At 35.9% G+C, this 25,880-nt stretch overlaps 1 protein-coding gene across 2 annotated transcripts in view; it reads left to right on the forward strand.

The window, feature by feature from the left end:
• The window catches only part of LOC150104187 (uncharacterized), a 334,543-nt gene that overhangs the window by 44,726 nt on the left and 263,937 nt on the right, over nucleotides 1-25,880 (forward strand). For both annotated transcript variants that reach the window (XM_090396816.1, XM_090396817.1), the window contains exon 3: nucleotides 19,314-19,363. In XM_090396816.1, the coding sequence (XP_090252942.1) occupies nucleotides 19,314-19,363 (50 nt within the window). The remainder of the gene's footprint in view (nucleotides 1-19,313; nucleotides 19,364-25,880) is intronic.

The following is a 25,880-nucleotide window of genomic DNA, read 5'->3' on the forward strand; positions in this document are numbered from 1 at the left end:
GATATTTGTATTTTAAATGAGAAGAAACTTGTCCATTATGTGGATATATCAATAAAAAAAATCAGAAGAGAAATTTTTTTACATAATTCCTCTCCAAAATTTAGTGCAGTATACTTTGGTAGATGGACCATTTCATTCATTCTCTCTCTCTCTCTCACTCACACACACTCTCATACACACCTGCTTTCTATCAAAATAATTCATACTAGGGCAAGTAATTTTTTTTTTTAATGACCAGTAGTCAGTGGTATTTCTGGAGTCCTGTTAATATCATTACTATAACCTGTTTGTTGAGAGAGAGAGAGAGAGAGAGAGATGTGAGGTGATAGAAGGATCAACTATTCTCTTAGTCTTTTTTGGTATTGTATCAATTGGATGGGAAGGTACATTGAATAAAGAATAATCTGGTTGGAACAAAGGTTGGAGGCTCTGTTAACAGGGTTTTTGTTGGAGAAGATGATGGGAAGGTTTATATATATATACAGGTAACCCTCGTATAATGCAGTCTACAAACTATCCCTTGTTCAACGTGGTTTCGGTATAACACGGTCTACAATTTCTAGAAACCCTTTATTTATTTTTCACCACGGGACTTAAAAATCAAATTTTATCTTCGTTAAATTTGTTTCTGCCATTATCGCGCAAGTAGTTATAAGTATTGAATTTAGTTTTATTGCATCACTGAATAAGGTACTGTACAGAGGCTTTTGCAGTCTGTGCCATTCTCAACAAATAGTGCAATTAGACAGATGGAATAAAAACAGCGCTAAGTAATAAATCACATGTCCCCTCTCACAGAAACTATGCTGCATAGACTTAAGCAAAACCATATGTTGCAATGAAACACAGTATCTAACTAAAAACTATTGTCCAATTTTTCAATTATGAAATAAGCGTTTGTTTTATTGCATTTGAAATTCTCGATGTCATAATGACAGATCATAAAGGCTAACCTAAAATAAAAGATTACCACGAATTGAAACATGCCATATAATGAATGTGTGAGTTCGCCTGCCACCTCAAACGCAAACAAGAAGCCATAAAATTCAACCAAGGCTTGAAACATTTGTGTGAGTTCAGCCAGTCAGTAATGAGAAGTTCCATCGGAACGATAAATGACACCCTGTTGTGAATGTGTTAAAACTAATAATGAATGTTGTATGACAGTTTCAGATGTTATGAAATTCGATTGAAGAGAATTAGCATTTCAACTCAACACTTGTCTGTTGCTTTTGTCTTTGGGTCAGCGATCTTTTGTTAATACCGTACCAACAATATGCACATCTTTATAGCTGCTGCCTTGTGTAAAACAAAATTCAGCTTGTACGTATTGTAACAATTAAAAAAAAACTTGAATAATTTATAAGCGTATAAAAGGATATTACCTGTAAATCGTTGACATACCAGCAAAATTCTCAGACCTGCAACCTCTGGCACGAGAGCCATAAGTTCGCCATCTAGGGTTTACTGTATAAAGTGTTTATTGTTAAAAATTGTCTTCGTTTTCTGCCAGGAAAGCTCATTTAAAATTATAAGTGTGTTATTTTCAAGCTGAGCAGTTTATTTTCTGGTGAGTTACATACATATGAGAATTATACAAATGATATCCAAGAGATGCGGCAGCAAATGAAAGCTTAGGAAAGACCAAAAAATTCAATAAAAAGAAAAAAAACTGAAGATCTGGTATGATACAATCAAAGAAATAATCAAAAAGAAAAAAGAAGCCTATCACAAATGGTTAAGCAGTAAAAGATTAGCAGATGAAATAGAATATTAAAGAATAAGAGCCATCCCACCAAAAACCAACATATCCAACAAGGAGTATAAAGCTCTACAGGAAATGAAGAATAATAAAGAAATAGTTATCACCAAAGCAGATAAGGGAAATGCAACTGTAGTCCTTAACCAAAAGGACTACATAGGTAAGCTGAATGCTCTTCTATTAGATCGGGCCACTTACCTCCCTATCAATTACAATCCCACCAACTCTCAAATTAGAAAACTTCACAGGCTCCTTAAGGGAGTCACTTCTTGGCCTGTAGAAGTTACCAACAGATTAAAGCCATTTAACTCTATACCCCCCCCCCCCCCGTATTTATGGACTCCCAAAAATACATAAAGAAAATGTGCCATTCATCCCATTGTGGATGGCATTGATTCCTCCACATACAAATTAGCTAAACATTGGGCCAAAGAGCTCACACACTATACTGGCAACACACCATCACACATAAAAAACTCAGCCCATTTCAAAGCCAGTATTGAAAACCTTACACTCCAACACACTGACATAATGGTCAGCTTTGACGTCTCCTCTTTATTCACAAATGTCCCACTCAAGGAAACTTTAGAGCTAATCCAAGCTAAATTTTCTCCCGATATCTCAGCCTTATTTCAGTTCACAATGAACTCAGGCTATTTCGTTTGGCAGGGAAAATTCTACAAACAAATAGAGGGGACAGCCATGGGTTCACCACTCTCCCCACCCTTGGCCAATTTCTTTATGGAGACCTTTGAAGAAAAAGCCTTAGCCTCTGCCCCACAAAAACTAACCATATGGCTTCGCTACGTTGATGATGCTTTCGCTATTTGGCCACATGGCTCTGAAACACGTCTCTCCTTCTTAACACACTTAAACAACCAACACCCCAGAATCAAATTCACCCTGGAAAAAGAGGAAAATAACAGCCTCCCTTTCCTAGAAACACTAGTCACCCGCCAGCCTAATGGAACCTTGGTTTTCTCAGTTTACAGAAAACCCACCCATACAGGCAGATACATTCACCAACAATTCCCCCCCCCCACACACACACAACAATATGGAGTAGTGAACACACTATACAACAGGGCTAAACTAATCTGTTCAAACGACTTGGCCCTAAACACTGAACGAAATCACATCCTCAACACTTTCTCAGCCAATGGCTACCCCCCCCCCCCCCAAAAAAAAAGTCCAAAAAATATTAGAACCTACAAACCACAGATCCCCTCCTTCCACAACAAGGATTACTCTAAATCCATCACCATTCCCTACATCCGAGGCACCTCGGAAAAGATTACCAAAATCTTAAAAAAGCATGACCTGACCTCCTGTTACAAACCTTACAGAAAATTTGCATCCCTTATCCACTCTACTAAAGACCAACCACCTCCCCTAGACCTACCTGGTGTATACCAGGTCCCTTGCAGTTGTAAACTGTCTTACTTTGGCCAAACAGGCAGGACAGCGAATATCAGAATTTCTGAACACAAGGACTACATCCGGTTTCACAAGTACAGCCATTCTGGTCTTGCGGACCATGCTCTGGATACACGCCACAGAATACGGTGGAAGAAAGCTACAGTAATACACCGTAGCAAATACAAATTCGAAAGACTCTTTATGGAATCAGCCTCAGCCCTAAGAAATTCTCCAAACCTCAACAAATTTGGTTGTATGCAACTGCCCCAAATTTGGGAGGCTTACATCAGCAGACCTTCAGCCCAACGGCCAAGAACATATACTTAGCCCGCTAGAGGCATTAGGACTTTTAGGAGAACAATAGCTTCATCTCTTCATTCCCAGTTACTGTGTTTGTAGTGCCTACGTGCACGTGCTTTTTTTGTAAGTTCCTTTAGAAGATGGCAACGTGATGTTGCCGAAATATCGGAAAATATTTATTAAAGTATAATTTAATTTATATCCTTAACTACGTTGTTCATTTCCTTAAGTGTTTTAATAAAGCTAAAAGAGAAGTCAGAAAAAGACATAGAGAATCATGGAATAAATTTGTTTCTAATTTAGAACATGATTTATATAAAATAAGACCCAATGTATATAAGATTTTGAAACACTTAAATGCTGATACCAAAGAAAACATAAAATTAAACACTGAATTGAAATTAGAAGAATTTCTAAATTACTCCACAGAACTGTGGACAGACAAATATTTTAAAAAAGACAACTGGCAAACAATTAACGAAAATGAAAAGGAAATAACTGAAGAAAAATTAGAAATCAGCCTGAGAGAAACAAGAAACGGAAAATCACCTGGAGAAGATAAGCTAGGTTCAGAACTATATAAATATGCAGGAACAAGATTCAAAGAAAGACTTATTATTTTTAAATAAAATTTACTCAGCTGGTATCCTCTCAATAGAATAGAAAAAAGCAATTGTGATTCCTATCTTTAAGAAAGGTAATAGAGATGACCCTAAAAACTATAGAGGTATCAGTATACTAAATTCCTGTTACAAAATATATAGCAGAATCTTAAATAACAAACTAATGAAATATTCTGAAAACTTTATTCTAGAAGTACAGGATGAATTTAGAAAAGGACGATCATGTATAGACCCGGCTTTTTGCCTAAAATTAATAATAGAGAAAAGAAGAGAATATAATTTAGAAACACATATTGCATTTATTGACTTTGAAAAAGCATTTGACAAAGTTAAAAGAAACATATTATTTAACATATTAAAAGAAAGACAAATACCAAATAATATCCTAAAAGCTATCACAATTTTATATGAAAATAATCAAATACAAATAAGATTAAATCACGAGCTATCATATACGAGAGAGATAAACCAAGGGGACAGGGATGTCCCCTCTCAGCAACTCTTTTTAATATCTACTTAAATGAAATAATAATAAAATGGAATAAAAATTTACATCAAGGAATTAAACTTTCTCCTACAGTTAACTTAAACACTTTCCTCTTTGTCGACAACCAAATAATAATTACAAATTCTGAAGATAACTTACAGAAAGCTATTTTAAATCTAAATGAGATATCCAAAGATTATGGTATGATAATATCAACAGAAAAATCGAAAATTATGGCCTTTAAAGGACAAGATCCAGCAAGAACTAAAATAGTAATAGATAACAAGATCTTAGAACAGGTGAATTCATTTAACTACCTAGGATGTATGATCACATATGAAAATGAAAAAGATATAAATGTAAAAATTGCAAAATATTTAAAAATAACAGGTGTAATTAACTCTATATTTAAACCAAACCTAGTTCAAAAACAAACCAGGCTAAAAGTATACAATACATTAGCCCTACCAGTCTTAATGTATGGAAGCGAAATCTGGACAGTAAAACAAAAAAAACAAACAAAGATTAACAACAGCAGAAATGAAGTTTATGAGAAAAACTGCAAAGTATACCCTATTTGATCACAAAAGAAACGAAGATATTATGAAAGAATTAAACCAAGAACCAGTAATAGAAAAAATAAAAAAAATATAAACATAAATGGATGGAACATGCTCAAAGAATGAAAACAGAAAGATTACTAAAACAAGCCTTTAAGTACAAGCCATTAGGAAAAAGAAAACCAGGACTTCCTCTTAAACGATTCAACGATGACTTCTAAGGCCGGAACAGGCCATGCTAGGCCTAAATCCTTGATATGCATGATGGTGATGATATCCAAGAGATTTCAAGTGGTGACGATCTCCGGCCACTTAAAGAACATCTACGAAATGTTATTTCTGAAGACAGTGATGATGATTAAAATATGCTCTTTATTTTATTGTGTCTGAAACATTTATGCATTATGTGCAATGATATGTATATACAATTTGTAATTTTTATAATTTTATACTACGTATTTGTCTCATAGTTTGTTTTCTTAACTTACATGAATTACCTAAATCAAATAAAAATATTGTTTTTGTTGGATATGTCATTGTTTATATAATTTAAAAAAAAAGATTTTTTACCTAACACTACTTTTTCTATGTGATCTAAGTCTCGTATAATGTGATTTATACAATGCGGCATTTCTATGGAGCCTAACATCCGTGTTATATGAGGGTTACCTGTATTTGTGTGTGTGTGTGTGTGTGTGTGTGTGTGTGTGTGTGTGTGTGTGTGTGTGTGTGTATCCTTGTGAGTAGGTTTTCTGTAAACTAAGAAAGAAAGAGTCCTGAGAAGACTGTTGAGGTGAAGAAGGAAAGAATAATGTGTCTGAGCCAAATGGTGAATATCTCAAATCATTCATACATACAAGTGAAGTAAACTTCACTTATATGTATGATTTGAGATATTCACCATATTTCCTCTTTTGATGTTTATTGTTTGTGTGTTATTACAATTTTTATATTGATTGTATCCTATAAAATGTCTCTCTGACAGACGAAATATTAGAACTATTAAACCTGTGCTTAATTATTTTTTGTGTTTTTAAGTTTCCATTAAACTTAATTATGTGCTCAAACTGGTACCTGAGTCTTAACACACTTGCACATACATTTCCTTATTCCATATTTCAATGTCTGTACAGTTTTGAGGGACAACTGCTTAACATGGAGAAGATGCTGTAATCGATGTGGCCTAGTGATGCTTATATACAGATGTTTGCAGAATATCTGATGACTGATGTTACACCCAAAGTAGGATGATTGTGTACGCTAATGTCTCCTGTCGATAACATATGCAAAGAATATAGTATATTACCTTACCAGAAAATTATGTAATTTATGTACAGTTTGGTAAATGACTATAACCACAGCTGTGATTATAGTCATTCACATGCCTTCACTCATTCATCATAGGGAATATTCTACTTAACTGTCCATCTTGGTCATTATCCTCTAGCTCCTTTCTATAACTATAGTTCGCCCACCATTTCTAGATCCCTTCTTGCCTTGGTGCCAAGAATAGTCGATTCATGCCGAAGGGGAGAAAGAAATGAAGGATGTACGAATTGGTCGCTAACATGCGAAATCACGTGCTTTCTTGTTTGTCACTGTACTAGTACTAGCTTGATTTTTGTTGTTCTCTTTTTGCATTATTTTTTTATTATTAATTTGTATGATGGATCCAGTACAGTCAACAAGTTCTATTGTTACACGTTTCAGTAGCTCTTGCAAAAGAATACTGAATAATGTGCTGACATTCTGCGAAAAAGAATTGTCAGAAGGCTGTCTTCTTGTTCCCCTTTCTCAAGTCATAAAACGTGCAAGTGCAATTGCGGGCATATCGGGGTCAACTGTTAAAAGAATTCGTAGGGAATCAAAAGGTGAAGGCAAGCTAAAATTTAAATCACCTAAAAAAAAGCACCAGAGAAAGAAAACCACCGAAACCGTAGCTTTGAATGATTTTGATGTAGTATAAGAAGAACGTTATAAGAAGAACTATTCACGAATTTTACGTGGTCGAGAAAAGAGTGCCAACTGTTCCGAAATTGATTCCTGTGCTTAAAGAAAAAAATAATTTTCTTTGGAAAAGAGAAACTTTAAGGAAAATACTTCATGAAATCGGATTTTGTTTTAAAAAGTCCCAGAATAATAGGAAACTTATCCTGGAGCGAAGTGACATTGTTTTATGTAGAACGCAGTATTTGAGAGCAATAAGACGTTTCAGGGAGAAGAAAAGACCAGTTTTGTATCTAGATGAAACTTGGATTGATAGTAGTTTAACTTATGGAAAATGTTGGCAGTCTAAAGAAGAATGGAGTGCTACAAACCGGAAATGCCTCGCGGTGCATAATAATTTTGTGTGCATGTGGAGAAATGGGTTTTTTAGCGAATTCAAACTTACTATACAAAGCCAATTCAACTATTGGAGATTACCATGGGCAAATGAATTCTACGATCTTCGAAAAGAGCAGAAGAAAAACTAATTCCAAACCTTCCTAAAAATGCTGTTGTTATAATTGATACTGCTTCATATCACTCTATTCGATTAAACAAAGTTCCAAATTGGTCTAATAAGAAGCAAGTTCTTATGGATTGGCTCTCTGCAAATAACCTTTCTCATTCCCCAGATATGCGAAAAATTGAATTGCTTAATTTGGTCAAAAGAAACTCGCCCACAACTAAACTATTTAAATTCAACACGATGCTCAAAGAGCATGGATTTCTAGCTTTGAGGCTACCACCATATCATTGCGATATTAATGCTATTGAGTATGTTTGGGCAGAAGTGAAAAGTTTCATTCGCCATCGCAACGTAACTGGGGATATTGACATGTCGAAACTTTTTAAGCTTTCAGAACAGGCGATTGAAAGTATTACAGTTCAAAAGTGGGGAAAATATTGCTCTGTCACCTCATTGGAAAATATATATTGGGATAGAGACGGAATTATCGAAGAATTGTGCGAACCTTTGGTGATCAGTTTAAGTGAAAGTGATGGCGATTCGGACACCGATTCAGATGACTCTGAAGATTAAAAGAATTTGACAATGGTATTTTTTCCAACATTTTTTTGCATGCTATTGAGAGTCACAACAAGTCATAAATAATTAATCAGTTTAGGACATTAAAGTGTCTTAGTTCTCTCAACTGTAAGTTTAGAATATCTAAGTTCATTTGAAATAATTTCTGTTTTTCTGTATAATTCTTTTTATTTTATAGAAAACTTTCTTAAAAATAAACTTAGTTACATTTTTGTTTTATGCTATAGCTTTTTTAATTTTATTAACACTCTACGTACATTTTTCCAACTGTTATACAAGCAAAATAGTTACACTTTAAAAAACAGCAATGTTCGTAAAAGAAAAGCTAAATTTTCCGACCTGTAATAATAAACAAACTCAGCTTGTTTATTGTTACATCCCAGAAGACAGACTGATTACCCTATTATCGGAATGGATTCTCCTTTTTCTGACATGCGCAAAAGTGTCGAGGGACCTCAAATCGGTGGGTGAACTATACCACTTTCACATCTCAAGAAATCAAGGTTATGCTATGTGCCATAGTCCAGCTGGGATAATGCTTTTTTTTTTTTTTTTTATAACCAGTGAAGTGATCCTTGAACTGTTTTTCCATTTTTGCAATCTCTGAACTTCAATTCTCTTCATCCTATTAACCCTAATTCCCAAGACTTACCAATTTCTGTCTGTGTGACACAGTTTTTGGTGTATTACATAGATAGAATCTTTGCATCTCAATTTCACCTTGAACTGGCAGCTGTTATCCATTGCCTATACCAGTGGTGTTCAACCTTTTTTACTATGCGAGCTACTTTTCTATAAAAAGTTATTCGATGATCTACTTTCTTATATAGATCATCCCAGAAGACAGACTGATTACCCTATTATCGGAATGGATTCTCCTTTTTCTGACATGCGCAGAAGTGTCGAGGGACCTCAAATCGGTGGGCGAACTATTTTTGGTGTATTACATAGATAGAATCTTTGCATCTCAATTTCACCTTGAACTGGCAGCTGTTATCCATTGCCTATACCAGTGGTGTTCAACCTTTTTTACTATGCGAGCTACTTTTCTATAAAAAGTTATTCGATGATCTACTCTCTTATAAGTTATTCGGTGATCTACTTTCTTATATAGATCACGTTCCTCCAACCTGATATCTGATTACGCACAAATAAACAACTAAAAAAAAATACACAACTAAAAACTTTATTTGTGTATTTAAAAATTTATCACTTTCAATTATTTCAATACGACAACAACAAAAAAAAAAATATATATATACAGGGTGTTCGGGATAAATTTGACAGTTTCGTAAGGAAAAAGAAAATCTTCTTTGTATCTATTAAATTTAATGAATTGACAAAAAAACATTACAGGCAGAGTTAATTACAATACTATCAACAAGATTTACTCAAAATAACCACCATTAGCATCGATCACAGCTTCAATTTTGCTTCGGAACCTCGAACAAGCTGATGCTACAGTCTCCCTGGGAAGGGCCGCAAAAACTGTTTTAATTTTATCCATTAACTGGGCTTTTGTATTACTGGAAGTGCGATTGGTGTCTTTTTCAACTGCGTCCCATACAAAATAATCCATGGGGTTAAGGTCTGGGGAGTTTGGAGGCCAAACATTTGGACTGGTGAAGTCGTAGAAATTTTCAGACAACCATTTTTGACTTTTCCCAGAGGTGTGGCAAGGGGCCGAATCCTGCTGCCATACATACGGCCTACCATTGGCTACCCTTGTTATCCAGGGCTTGACTACAGTTAGCAACTCCACGAACAAAGCCCGAATTCCAATGCCAGGGTTCTTCAACACCTGTTCCTGCAGATTTGCGAGGAATTCTGCTGTACGAACGCAATCAGATCGTCTGCTAGGGATCTTTCTTCTTGCTACATCCTCGTAGTCACCATTGCAAGTCTCTAGTTCATGCCTGATTGTTTTTACTGTATTCAGGGAGCATTGGGCAGCAGTCGTAATATCCTTATTTTGATGGCGGGCACGAATCATCATGATACAAGTTATTCTCTTCCATGATTCAGGTGGGTTCCAGCTATCCATCCTTTCTGACATCTTGTATACGAATGAAGAAGGGTCCAAACTTTTAAATGAAGAGAAGTGTGTGTTAATACATGTAACTTACGGAAAAATATAATTAATTATAAATATGTCAAATTTATCCCGAACACCCTGTATATATATATATATATTGGAATAAAATATTTATTTCTTTATTTTGGAAAACCAAAGTTAGAAAAAAAAAAAAACAGATTGATTACAAACTCACCAGTTACAGGAAATGCTGGTTGATTAAAAAAAAAAAAAAAAAAATCTAATGTTAAATTTGGCATTGTTTGGCCCTCACAATATTTTCATAGTCAAGTTGATATGAAGAAGTGGCCAATTGCAGACAAATCATCCAAATGATCATTTGTAATTTGGTTTCTTAATTGATTTTTTACGACGTTCATATTTGAAAAAGCAGATTCTGATAAGTGTCGATCCAGAACATGACAGAATTTTTCACGCAATATCAGTTAATATTGGGATTTTTCATGTGCATACTTCCAAATGACTTCATTGTTTATTGATTTAAATGTAAACTATTCTGAATGTTTATTATCTCAAATTCTATTTCAGCTTGGTTTATATCAAACAGCCCACTAATTTTATTTGAAATTTCTGTGATCTTCAAGTTTTCTTGAAATGGATTATTGATAAAAGATACAATCATTTCAGTTTTATTAAAATCTTTAAATCTTGAATTTATTTCTTCCTCAACTAATTCTATTTCACGAATGAATTCTTTTAAATCATAGCGAAACATTTCTTGATTTCGTTCAAACAAATTTTAATAAACATGGGAGATGTCTAAATTCGCAGTCATTTATATTTTTCTTTAATAAAAGTAAGTATTGTTGGAAAGTTTTTATTGAACTTAACATGTCAATTAAATTTTATCTCTACCTTTTAACTCTAAATTTAAATTGCTTAATTTTGTACAGAAATCTACTAAAAATGATGTGTAACAACCATCTTTTATCACTCAATTGTGGTTAAATATCTCCTTTTTCATCAAGAAAATTTTTTATATCATTAATTAATACAAGAAATCTTCCTAAAAATTGACTTCTGCTGAGCCACCGAACATTATTGTTCAACAGAAGTTCCCTATCAGCATGTGCCTGTAATTTAAATAAATGCCGTTGCAGGGCTTTTCCTCGAACAGAATTTGCAATTTTAAATGTAATATCCAAAACATCTTTTGTGTTTAATCTTTTACTACATAGTACTTGTTGGTGAATAATACAGTGGTATGTTAAAAAAAATCTGGATATTTGTCATCATTTTTACATAATGAAATGAAGCCTGGTTTATTACCTATCATTGCAGGAGCACCATCTTAAAATATTAAAACCCTGTAACTGCATCCCCCCATAAAAGCAGAGATCACACAAAATCCTTCACCATTCCAGAAATATAACCTTATAACCACAACTGGTATCTCTTTTGAGCTCCACCAAAGACCAGCCACATTCCCTTGCATTTGCAAACTGTCCTACTATGGCCAAACAGGCAAGACAGCCAATATCAGAATTTCTGAATACATGGACTACATCTGTTTCCACCATTATAGCTGCTCTGGACTGTGCTTTAGACACTCACCACAGATACACTAGAAGAAGGCCATTCTTTTGCACCACAGCAAATACAAATATGAGAGGCTATTTGTGGAATCTTCCTCACCCCTGAGAAACTTTCCATACCTCAGTAAATTTGGATGCATGAAATCATCCCAAATTTGGGAAGCACTCAACCTTAGATGTTTAGCCCAACAACCTAGACTACCCAATTCAGCCCAGTGGTGCCATTTAGGACTCTTGGCCTGATTCTTGAGCATCATTTAGTGTTAGTGCCTGTATGCACATATCATTTTTTTTTTTTTTTTTTGTGATCCCTGATGATGGCAATGTAATATTGTTGAAATATAGAAAGTATTAATTAAAGTTATTATAATTAATATTTAGTATACATTGTAATTTTGAAAAAGAGTGTGTAGCTCAGTGGATGTGGCGTTTGCACACCATGGCGCTTGACCACACAAAGGAAGATTCTGTGTCGAATCTAGTTGTTGACTAGAGGAAATTTTTCTAAGCCTTTTTTCGACCGGTTCCCGAGTTAGTCGATCTCTGGCATGGGCAAGCTGGTTTTTTCTCCCGGAAACTCGTGTTTTCCGTTCCGTAAACTCGAGAAAATCAACCGTAGAACCCACATATTTTAAACATTAAATATATTGTGTTAGGGTTAGGGACCATGAGATGGTGGCGCTTATTGAGCTGTCTCTCCTCACTGCGTGCCGCTTAATTAGTGATAGCCTTGGGCCAGCTATCTCTGATTGGCTGCCAGTGGAGATTGAACTGCCCACTCAGTCTCCAAAAGTTAGATAGGGCTAAATGGCCTCGCCTAATCCCTGTCTTCTTCTTCTCTTCCATCTAAGACGGGTTGAGTCTTCTCTTGAGCAGGATCTTCCAGTCTTCTCTATTCCTTGCTGTTCGAAAAAGTTCCTTATATGTTCTGCATCCTGAGATGTTCTTTATTAATTTCAGCCAGGTAATTCTTGGTCTTCCAGATCATATTTTTTTCTTTTTTCAGTTGGAAAAGTATTGATTAGGACGTTAGGAAGTCTGTCTGCATCCATGCGTACAGTGCGTCCAAACCATCTCAGTTGTTGTTTTCTAATTTTTTCTATTATTGTCTTTTTATACAATAGTTCTTGTCTGACTGTGATGTTTGTTTTCTTTTCTATCCAACTTGTTCTATTTATTTTTCTTAAGCATTTCATTTCAAATGCCAGCAGTTTTTTCTCCTCTCTTTTTTTAACTGTCCACGCTTCTGCTCCATAGATGACTGTTGGTATAATTATTGCTTCATATAGTTTGATTTTGGCTTGTTTAGATATCTTGTTTGTTTTCCAGATTTTCTGTAATTTTCCCATGGTGGTCCATCCTATCGCTATTCTGTGTTTGATTGTTTTGAGTTCATCTATTGTTTCTGTTAGTTTTGATCCAAGGTATATGAAGTTGTCTACTTGTTCTAATTGTTCTCCGTTCAGGGTGGCTGAGATGATAGTTTCGTTACTCCCTATTTTCATCACTTTTGTCTTTTGTATATTTATTGTCATGTCATATGTTTTACAGGTTTCATTTAGCTTGTTGATCAACTTTTGTAGTTCATTTGGGGTTCTTGCAAGAAGGACGAGATCATCTGCATATTTGATATTATTTATGTTTAAACCGTTGACATTGATTCCAGGCTCATTGTCTATTGCTTTCTTTACAACTTCTTCTAGATATATGTTGAATAGGCATGGGGATAATTATTACTATTATTACTATTACTATTATTACGGGCAACTCCAGGGAGTCATTAGACTCATCGAGGGAGGCCCCAAATCATATTCATCACAACTATTTGACATTCATACAGTATCTATCATACCTCGCCTTAAACACATTCACTGTCACAGCATCCACCACAGACTCAGGGAGCGCATTCCATCATTCACTACTCTAAAAGTAAAAAACCCAGCTCTAACACCTTTACTAACCACACTTTTGCCCAGTTTCCATGGATGTCCCCTAGTCCTCCCACAACCAGCCCTGTTCTCAAAAATATCTTCTGAATTAATTTTATAGAAACCCTTCAGTAATTTGAATGTCTCAATCATATCACCCCTCCTCCGCCTATCAACCAATTTTTGCAACCCACAAATCCTCAACCTGTTCTCATACAGTTCATTCCACAGACCTGCTATCATCTTGGTCACTCGTCTCTGGATCCTCTCCACCTCCTCCCCATCAAGAAGAAACCTAGGTGACCAAATCTGAGCACAGTAGTCTAGATGGGTCTTATCAAGGCTCGATACAGAGGAACAATAACCTGCTTGTCAACGTATTCTTCAGCAACCAAGTGATTTGATGAGCTGTTTTGGTCACTTTTGCAATGTGTCCCCTAAATTTCAATTCCTTATCTACCAACACCCCTAAATCTCGTGCCTCATCAATTTCCTGGAGCACTGTTCCACCAATGCAGTAAACTGCCGCCAATCTTTTCACCCCAAAATGCATAACCTTACATTTTGCCACATTAAACTGACATCCATTCTCCTTAGCCCAGACCTCCAATCTATCCAAATCATCCTGCAAAATTTTGGCATCATCTGCATTCACTATTGCCCTACCCATCTTCGCATCATCTGCAAACAAATGAACTGTTCCTCTCAGATCATTTCCTATATCATTTATGAACAAATTAAACAGCAGTGGTCCAAGAACAGATCCTTGTGGCACACCACTAGTCACAGGCCGTCTTGTGGACTCTACTCCCAAGTAAACCACTCTCTGATATCTCTCCGTCAACCACCCTCCTATCCATCTCACCAACCCTATGTCCATTCCCATATGCTGCAATTTACTGATTAGAATTCCATGTGGAATCCTGTCAAAGGCCTTGGCAAGGTCCAGTAGAATCACCGTAAACCCATTACCCTTATCCAGTTCAGCCGTCACTGTGTTATAATACGTGAGCAAGTTACTGAGGCATGACCTACCCTTCACAAAACCATGCTGTCCCCGATACAGTATCCCATTTTCTTCTATCCAATCTTGTATTTACCTCTTGACTATTTTCTCTAAGACCTTGACAATGATTCCTGATATGCTAATCGGTCGGTAATTCACAACAGCAGTCCTGGAACCACCTTTATGCAGTGGAACTGTTTTCCCCTCTTTCCACCCACTCGGGACTAACCCAGACCAGAGACTCAAATTAAACAAAATGGTCAAGGGTACTGACAATTCTTTAGCTGCTTCTCGTACAACACGAGCTGGTATACCATCCAATCCCACAGATGTATTGACATTAAGGTTATGCAATAGACTACTCACCTCCACTTCATTAACCACAATTCCCGTATAATCTACTCGTTTATTCGTTTCTGCAATGTCACCACCTGGATGATATACTTTTGCAAAGTGCTCACTCAGTAACTCAACTATCTCAACTGATTCAGTTACCTCCCTACCATCGGCATTCTTTAAAATCAATCTGCCATGTACATTTTTCCTTTTACTTGCTACATATCTAAAAAACTGTTTAGGATTCTCTTTAGCCTGCATGGCCAATGTTCTTTCGTAATCCTTTTTTGCTTTTCTTACCACACTCGTCACCCTTCTGGCCTGCGCTTTATACTGTTCATGTGCCTGCCGGTCACCCTTCTCCTTAAATTCCCTCCATAGTTGTTTCTTTTTTTGCAACTCAAGCTTAATTTTGTTATTCATCCATTTAACCCCTACTTGATTTATTATTCGGACTCTAGGTATACAGTCAGCCATTGCTTCATGCAAGCACTTCTTAACTACCTCCCATGCACTATCAACTTCTCGTCCTTGCAGTTGTACATGCCATGGCACTGAACCAATCAAACTCCTAAGCTTGTCATACTTTCCAGCCCGATAATTCCACATGTACCCTGTCTTAATTGAAAATTCTACACCTTTAGCCACCTCCCAAGTTAAGACCCTATGATCACTCTCACCGATTGGTGGCAATGTGGTCATATTTGTTACAGCCAAATCCTCAGATGTAATTACTAGGTCAAGCACTCTCTGACCCCTAGTATTTTCCATTACATGCTGTCGCAGATAGTTATCCCTTAATAACCGCATAAAATCCAGTTCCTTCCTCCCGTGTGTCCTCTCCTCACTCCAATCAATGCGACCATAGTTGAAATCTCCCATAATAATCACCCTCCTTCCACCCATTTCTTCTATTTGCTTGTGCATACTGTCACCACCATCTTTTCGATCACCTGGTCTATAGCAGCACCCAATTGTATATTTAGTTCTGCTAGCCACAATCTCACACCAAATGGCCTCAAATGTGCTCTTTTCTCTATCCTGCAATTCAACTTCTATTCTCCTTGGCTGGAGTTCATGAACAATACTCCTCCCCCCATTTTATTCTCTCTGTCATTCCTGAACACATTATACCCATCGCATTCAATCCCACTAGTTATATCATCTACAGTCAGCCATGTTTCACTAATACCTATAACCTGTGGTCTGGAAGTGCCAACCATGGCCAAAAACTCTTCCTTCTTGTTCCTAATACTCCTAGTATTAGTGTACATGAATTTAAGACCCCCATTAGCCCCAACCCTACCTTGATGCCTTATATTAACTATCCCACTCAGATTTGTTGTCCTTATTTGCTCTGGCATATTATATTCATTCTTACATTCAACTGCCTCCATAAGGACTGTATCTCTACTCCCCCCCCCCCTAACAAATCTAGTTTCCCTGAATTTGCACATCCACTACATTCAGCAACACTTTCTCAAGTCTTCTTACACCGTAACCATTCAAATGCAAGCCATCCATCTTATATAGATCCTTTCGCCCATCAAACTCACTCCACACATCCACAAATTCCACACCACTCGTCATACATAACCCACGCATAAATTCATTTGCAACCATAGCCCTCCTTTTAAACATTTCACTGTCATACCGTGGCAAAAGACTAATCATTCTAACTCTCTCACTCTTTTCTTTTGCTACCCCAAACAATTCATTCAGGTCTTCTATCATTTCCATTTTATCTCCTTTCAAATCATTCGTACCTGCCACAACAATCATTTCTTTCACCCTTTCCTTTTGCTCTCTAATAGACGCAGTTACGTCCTTTATGGTCGCACCAGGTTGGTACGATTTTGTCAAATCCTCTACTAACACACCTCGTACTAACGAGTCTCCATACAGCACTCTATCCTTCAGTTTGTTCATGTTCACATTCATACGTCTATTTTTCCTGCCGTACCTTTTATTATTGGTTGGTTCATTCAGTCTACTTTGTTCATGCACTCTAGCTGCTGTTTTGCTCTTTCTATCGCACTATTCAACAATGCGATCTCACTCAATGCATCTATCTCATCTTTTTTGTTCTCTGAGAAACCATTTATACTATCATTCACACTTTCTACATTCACACTCTCACAATTTTCATGTACAACCTTGCCGTTTCTTGTCATATCCCTATTTCCTTCATTCTGAAGGTTGACAAAAATATCACACTCATGATCCGAAATACACTTCAATTCTGCATTCTCCCTACATTTTCTGCACACATTCAATCCTTTATTATCATCTAACCACACTCCGACCGCACTCCGCCAAGCGTACATTTCACAGCTAGTACACTGACTCATTTCTTTTATGCTACCGTTCTTTGATAACGATGGCGAACCTTCATTACTGGCCGCCATTTTCCTTCGCACAGGTGCCATACTTATCTGTAACGTGTTTTATCAATTTATATGTTATAACACACCAAAAATAGTCGCACTAAAATACGCAAGGCAAAAAAAAAAAAAAACTACACAATATTAAGTAATTTGTATCGATAATTGAAAATGATACTTATCTTATCTGGAGCTTGCACGAACACTACACATTACGAATTCATCTAGCGGCGACTTCCCGACATAGATTATGTCATAAAACACTTTAGTACACTAACCACGCTAATAAAGCTCCAATAATATACCAAAATTAAACACTTAAGTCCATTAAATTGAATCCAAAACACCAATAAATCAACAAAAAACACAAATCTCTCAGGAGCTCTCCGATAGCACGTCCGTTCACCAGCTAGCCTCGACACCCTCAATGATGGGCATCCTTGCATTACTCCTTTTTGGATCTCTATGGGTTCTGTTGTGAGTGTGTCCTTTTTAATTAGTGCATTTGTCTTAGAGTAATATTTTATCAGAAACTGTATTATATATTTGTCTATTGCTTGTTCTAGTAGAATTTTGAGAAGGATTTCTCTGTTGATGTTATCGAAAGCTTGTTTAAAGTCCACAAAACAATAATATAGTTCTTTATGGTCTTCCCAGCTGAGTTCTGTTAGTCGGTGCAATGTGAAAATTTTTTGTCTATTGTTGAATAGTTTCCTCGGAAACCAGCTTGTTCTATGCCTATCATTTCTTCGTAGGTGTCTTTTAATCTATTTTGTATAATTCTCATGAATATTTTATAGGTGTGAGGGAGTAAATTAATTGGTCTGTAATTTCTGCAGTCTATTTTGTCTCCTTTCTTGTATATTGGGATGATCTTTCCAGTTCTCCAGTCATCTGGGATCTCTCCTGTTTGTAGTATTTTATTGAATAGGGTTGTTAAATATTCTGTTGATATGCTGCCTCCATATCACCACAGTTCAGTAGGGATAGTATCAATGCCTGGTGCTTTATTGGTTTTCATCTGTTTTATTGCGTATCTAACTTCTTCTTGTAAAATTTTTGGGTGATCATTATTTTCTTCTATTGTTGGCATTGTAGTTTTGTTTCCTTGGTGGAAGATAGTCTTAAAATGGTTTGACCAGATTTTTCTTATATATTCAATATTCCCAGTTTCAGTCATCTTGTTGTTCATCATTGTTACTGCTTTTGCTGAGAATTCTTTGTAATTTCTCTTACAGTATCATGGAAGACTTTTAGTTTGTTTTGTTGGTATGCTTCTTGGCATTTCTTAGCTTTTTCTTCTAACCATTTTTCTTTGGCTTTTTTGCATAGGTTATCAACTTTATTTTTTAGTGCTCAGTATTTTTCTCTATTCTCTTCATTGTTTTGTTGGTTTACAAAATCCCTATATGGGAATAATCCCTATACGGGAATAAAAAGGCATTAGCTGATTTTTTTTTTGTAATTTTGAAAAATAATAGTTATGAATAGCCAACGTATGTCTTTCAACCAGAATCATATTTCAGTTTTGCCATTAACTAACTTTTCCAATAGATATAGTTTGTATGCACATGCATGCATGCTGTAGTTTAATGTTGTACACACACACGTGACTCTAATAAGTTAACTATTGTTTTAAGACCCCACAGTTATCAGCTTCTAGTGAAAAAAAAAATTTTGTTAGTATCAAAAAATCAGTTCATTTTCATTTGTGAAGTTTGTATAAGTGTCAAATCATTTTTCTATCAGCTTATGCTATAAAATGAAACCTGTTTTTGTCACATGATAAATTCATTTGTGTAACCTGAATTCAGTGTCAGATAATATATTTTTTTCTTCTTTACTAGATCCCACTCCTTATCATACAGCAAGCAAAAGCAAACCCTTGTCATCAACAGTAAGTTTTTCAGGATTTATTTTGTCAATTATATAATTTAAACTTATTTCTCACAACTAGGATTAGAAAATGTTTTAAGAATGAGACTGTTAGTTATTTTTTATTATTTTTTTTTAATTCTCTAAAAGTCTAATTATGATGTATAATAAGTTGTATAACATCTATAACTGGACTTCAGGCAGACTGAAAAATGGAGAAGACAGATATTGCATGAAATCTGTGAATATGGCAATAGGTGACTGTATTTATTTTGTATCCTATTTTGGATTTATGAAATGGGCTACCAGTAGATGTTTTGGCATCTTCACTGAATGTTTTAAGATGCAGATGTGATAGGTATTTAGGCATTGTTTGATTTGGAAGAACCCCTCTCTTAGTGAGACAACTCCAATGCAGAAGTCTGTATAACAAAATTTCAAAAGGAGTAAAAATGGGATAATTTTCTCCCCTTACCTGCTTCCTCCCTCCCTTCTGAGATCTGGTACAGAAACTGCAATGTGCATAACAGTTCATTGTTTATCACCTGCAGCATTGTAGCATTACAAGGTATAATTAGGATGCTGAGCAAAAATAAGTAATAGATTATTTCATCCTTGATAAAGAAATGGAGCAGGGTAGTAGTCATGGACATCAAAATTATGCATTCTGTTGCTTTAGATGGAGATCATAGGCTTCTTATAATAAATTTAGTTTAATCCTTTATCCAAGTGTAAGCAAACAAAGTTTGCACCTGAAGTATCTTCAGGACTGAGGCAACTTGTGGTAAAGGTGGACCAAGCTTTCATCACTCCTTGTCTCAGCATCTCCCATAATGCAAAGCACATCTCCTTGCGGACATGTATAATGCTATGCATTAAGGGAAGGTCCACTACCCTGACCAGTTTCGACCTTTATTGAGGTCTCGTCAGTGGGAGCCAGACCCAGAGGTGGTGATACTAAGCAAGAAGCAATGGAGAAGTCATATTTACCTATATGAGTTGCCAAAAGGTGTACCACCTTATTATTAAATTACTCTAGATTTAGAGAAAGATGTTGGAAGTTTTTTCCCCACTTGGTTAGACTATAATAAATTTAGTTTAATTCTTATAGCTACCTTTTAAGGCATGTATATGGAAAATAAATGTGATACAAAGATATAAAAAGCTGAAGCTATCAATGTTGAAACAGGTTGAAGTTAAACAAGAATTTGAGTTTTGGATCAAATTCAATGCCCATGAATTAATTAGATAATATAGTGAGGAATAGTGCAGTTAGCCTAGTGGCTTTGCGCTTCGCAACCATATGCCTGGGAAAGGAATGTCCCAAGTTCGATTCCCATTGAAGACGTGAGGAACTTGAGGATCTTCCTCAGGCATAGCCTAGTTAGCCGGTCTTGGGCGCGTGCAGTAGGGTTTTTTCCACCAGTATATCTGGTGTTTTTCATCCCGCAAGCAGGTAAACCGACCCTGTGAACATACGCTTCTACAGCCAAAAATATATCCCCCCCCCCCCTAGTGGCAGACTAGGTGACAGATCGGATGGGAGTGGTACTAACAAGAAGTCGCATCTAAATAACACGCGGACCCTGCATAGGAAGCGGGAATAATGCATAGTGAAAGAAGAAGAATATAGTGAGGAATAGGAAAAGTTTCAAGATGTAGTGGTATGAACAGCAGAAGAGATATGTGTGGCAAAACAAGTGGAAGCAGAAAAGAAACATGTTGGCAGAATAAGAGAGATCAAGAAGTCAAGTAAAAAAAAAAAGGTGGGGTTCAGAAGATTATAAGACTAGACCAAATGATAATAGCATTGTTTATAATTCTTGTAGCAAGGCTTATACATTGGTCATACATAATTGGTAATTAACTTAAGGAATTTACAACGCATAAAACAGATATTAATTAAAGGAAACTTTAATGAATACCTTCAATATTTCAGCAACGTCACGTTGCTATCTTCAGGAACATACAAACATGGTATGTGCACGCAGGCACTAACAAAAGCAAATGAGGAAGAAGGCAAGAAACTAATATTGTTCCTAAAGTCCTAATGGTGCCCCCTAGTGGGTAATTGGGTTGTCTTGGCCGTTGGGCTGAAGTTCTCATGATGTAAGTCTCCCAAATTTGGGGCAATCTCATGCACCCAAATTTGTTGAGGTTTGGAACGTTTTTTTAGAGCTGCTGATGATTCCATGAATAATCTTTCGTACTTGTACTTGCTGCGGTGTATTATTTTAGTTTTCTTCCAATGAATTCTATACCATGGTCTGCAAGCCCAGAGTGGCTGTGCTGGTGAAACCAGATGTAGTCTTTGTGTTCTGAAATCCTGATATTCACTGTCCTGCCTGTTTGGCCAAAGTAGGACAATTTACAGCTGCAAGGGACCTGGTATACACCAGGTAGGTCTAGGGGAAGTGGTTGATCTTTGATAGAGCAGATAAGGGATGCCAACTTTTTATATGGTCTATCACAAGAAGTTAGGTCATATTTTTTGAGGATATTGGCTATTTTCTCAGAGGTGTCCCAGATGTAGGGGATGGTGATAGATTTAGTGTAATCTTTATTGTGAAGAGGGGGGAGGGTGTGGTTGTGGTTTTAGTATTTTTTGGATTTTTGGGGGTTTGTAGCCATTGGCTAAGAAAGTGTTGAGGATGTGGTTTAGTTCAGTAGTTAGGGCCTTGTCATCTGAGCAGATTAATTTTTCCCTGTTATTATAATCAGAGAAAACATATAGAATAAAGGAAAAGATAAAAAATCTGGGTTGAATTTAGACATAAGTTGGAAGAAAATAATAAAGGAACAAAAAATGTTATTTTTTTTTGTTCCCATTAATATCTTCTCTCAACTTATGTCAACCCAAAAAATCTTGTGTGGATAAGAAGCAGTGACAAACCAGGTTTTTTGATAAATGGATTTTTTTGAATTATGGAAGAGATTAGGATGGTGTGCTCATGTGTTAAAGTTGAAAGCCATAGTGAAATAAACTCATTCATCCCTAACTACTGCAGTACTGTGGAACAGTCTTCCCCCCAGACGTATTTCCCAAGGAATACAACATACAGGCATTCAAATCAAATGTAAACAAGTTTCTCCTTTCGCAACCACCACCCATATACGGTACTAATGTCCTATAGGTTGACCAACCAACCCCCTGTATTTGGGCCCAACATATTAAAAAAAAAAAAAAAAAAACTGGAATAAATAATTGATGAAAGAGATAATAGGAAATAAGTCTAAAGAAACATTAATGTAGATGAAAAATTGAAAATGCTTTGGAATAGATGATTTGCCTCTTGAACTGATCAGGGATTCTAGTAGTACAAGATTGAAATGGTTGTGCAACATCTTTTGACTGATGATAGGACCAAGGGGATTGTCCCCTTGGTCCAATCATCAGTCAAAAGATGTTGCACAACCATTTCAATCTTGTACTATTTTACAAGATAGTACAAGATTGTTCTAGTATATAAAGTAAGCTGAAGAAGGTCTTGTAATTATAGAATAACAACATTGTGTCACTATACAAATATTTATGTAAGGATATGACAAGTTCTAAGAGAAGAGCAGTTTGATTTTAGAAAAGGCTGCTTAACTATTGATTTAATTTTTGCTGTAAGAGAAATGATGGAAAGATACTGGGAATTCAGAAAAGAGCCTTGATTGGATTCCATGGGAAAAAGCCTGGGAAAGTTTGGAAAAGATAAGCATAGAAACAGAAACAGTAGTCATGATAAAGAATATGTATGTTAAATCTAAGAGTTATGAAAACTAAATTTGTAATTTGAAGTGGTTTATGGACTGTGGTGATGAATACTGTCCTAGATATGGTTAATTACCAGAAAGGAGAAATAGCTGTGTTTGCAGATGATTTGGACACATTCAGAAGAAGGACTACAGAAGAAACTGAACAAGTGGAACAGTGTGACACTGAGCTATGGGTTGCATATTAATAGAAGGAAGAATGAGAGCATGGTTTTAAATTGCAGAGAAAATTTAAATGTTTATGGTGTTAAATTCAATGGGCAAGTCTCGAAGTGTCGTGAAAACTTCAAAGATTTGAGAAATATGCTCTCTGGTGGCAGAAGTTTAGATTAGGAGAAATGAGGAGGATTGCACTGGACCAACCTTTTCTTGACAGTGTAAATAGTCTAGTGTGGGACAGTATGTAGTCCACTGAAGTTCAAGTTTTTAATTAACATAAATTGCTTTTTTTACCTGTTTTGTCTTATTCAGGAGAGACATGGAGACTAACAAAAAAAAACATAAGTAGAATATAAACAATGGAAATGAAAGTTTTAAGGACAGTTTTGTCAAAAACAAGGAAAGACAGAATAAGAAATGTGGATATAAGGAATGGTTTGGGACTAGAAAGAAGTGTTGAAAAAATGCTTGTGAAGTCTCACTTGAGGAGGTTTGGACATATAACAAGAATAAAATTTAGAAATAATACCAAGAAGAATGTATGAAATGAAATTTGAAGGGAAGAGACCAAAATGAATACCACAGAAAAGGTAGAGGGACCAGATAAGAAAATCTAAACAAAAAAAGAAACAAACTGGAACAGTGTTCACGAAGAAAGAATTGGGGAGGAGGGGGTGAGAAAGGCGGATTAGAAAGAAATGGAGAGCTTTGATTCACTTGTCAGTCTCTCTGTTGGTGCAGTTGTTGATAAAGATGCATTGTAGCATTATGGATTCGTTAAATTCACATTGTTAGAATACAAGTACCACAACTTTTGTTAAGGATGATTACTTAAATTTAAAAAAAGAAAGTAAGAAAAAAAAATAGATTTTAGGTAAATACTTTCAGCGCATACTTGATTTATTCTAATTTATTCATCTTTCACAATTACTGTTACTTATTGGTCCTGTGAATTAGATTTGCTCGGATATCACATTATTTGCAGCTTTATAAATAGTTATTTGCTCAGGATTTTCTGACCTAAAAGCTTTGCTATTTTTTGTTAATAGCTAACTGTATTTATGTTCACATTAGTTTTTCTTCTCCTCTCCCCCCTCTCTCACACCGAAGCTTCTTCTTATAATTACAAATGCATTACTTTTATTGTTTTAAGCATATTATATTTCTTTTGTTAAAAAAGACACTTCATCATCATCATCATCAAATTCCTGACATGTACCCTCAAGGGATGTACAGGATATGATAGTACTACATGAAAATTTTACATCATTACTAACTTCCTATTTACAATTTTCCTCCAAATCAGTCTGTTACTTGTCAAGACTCCAACATTAACAGATCTTATATTTCTATCATCTAAGGCACTTTGTACCGTATCAATCCATCTATATCTTGTTCTTCCTCTGGGTCGTTTTCTTGCAAACCTCGCAGAGAACACTTGTTTTGCTAATCTTTCCTTGCCCATTCTGTTTAAGTGACCATACCACCTGAGATTAGCTATGCTAACGCATTCCTGAAGGCTGACAATGTCAAGTTCTTTCCTAATATCCTCGTTTTTAATATGATATTGCCATCGATCCCATCTGTTCACAACTCTAATCTTTTTCAGGACCCTCATATCTGTGGTCTCTAGTCTTTGGTCAAGTGTTTTACCTCTGACCCAGCTCTCAAAGATCCATAAGTTAAAACTGGTTTGAACACTGTCTTGTATTTAGTGTTCTGACTAATTTCTCTCTTAATCCATATGAATTTATTCAATTGACTGCCTACCACCATACTAGCTTTGTTGATTCTGTTTTCTATTTCCATATTTAATTTACCATCTTCACTAAAAATCGTGCCAAAGTAGCTGAAATGTTTTACTTGTTCCACAGGTTCCCCGTTCACAACGCAGTTGACATTTAAAACAATTCTACATCTTTTCATTGTCTTTGTCTTTTTAATGCTGACCTTCATACCACGTATATATTACAACAGTTATTCAATTTAGTCAGGGACTCTTGCAAACTTGTAGCGGATTTATTTAGAAGTATAACATCATCCGCATAAAGCAAAGAGCTGACGTTAACATCTCCAATTTTGATATCATGTTTAATACCATTTTCCTTCAGATTGTGATCCATATAGATAATGAATAACAGAGGGGATAATGTACATCCTTATCTCACACCAGATTTAATATTAAACCATCTTCCTGTACTTCCTTCAATTCTAACTGCTGACTTACAACTCAAATAAAGACTAACTATTGCTTGGTATAATGCCCCATTGACACCATATAACTGCAGCATATTGAATAGCTTCTCATTTGGCACCTTATCATATGCCTTTTCCAAATCGACAAAGATTAAATACAGATCTTTGTTATATTCCCATGCTTTCTCGACTATTTGTCGTAAAGTGAAGATCTGATCCTGACAGCCTCTATTTGGCCTGAATCCAGCTTGTTCTTCACCAAGCTTTTCTTCCACAATTCTTCTCAACCGTTTCTCAAGTATACTTGCATAGATTTTGCCAGGAACACTCAGTAGGGAAATACCTCTGTAATTCTCACATTCAGTTTTATTTCCCTTTTTTATATATGGGTACTATGAGAGCTCTACTCCAATCATTGGGAA

The sequence above is a fragment of the Typopeltis vanoorti genome, chromosome 8 (assembly GCF_054136105.1).
Source record: "Typopeltis vanoorti isolate ZY-2024b chromosome 8, IOZ_Tvanoo_1.0, whole genome shotgun sequence".
NCBI classification, from domain to species: domain Eukaryota; kingdom Metazoa; phylum Arthropoda; class Arachnida; order Uropygi; family Thelyphonidae; genus Typopeltis; species Typopeltis vanoorti.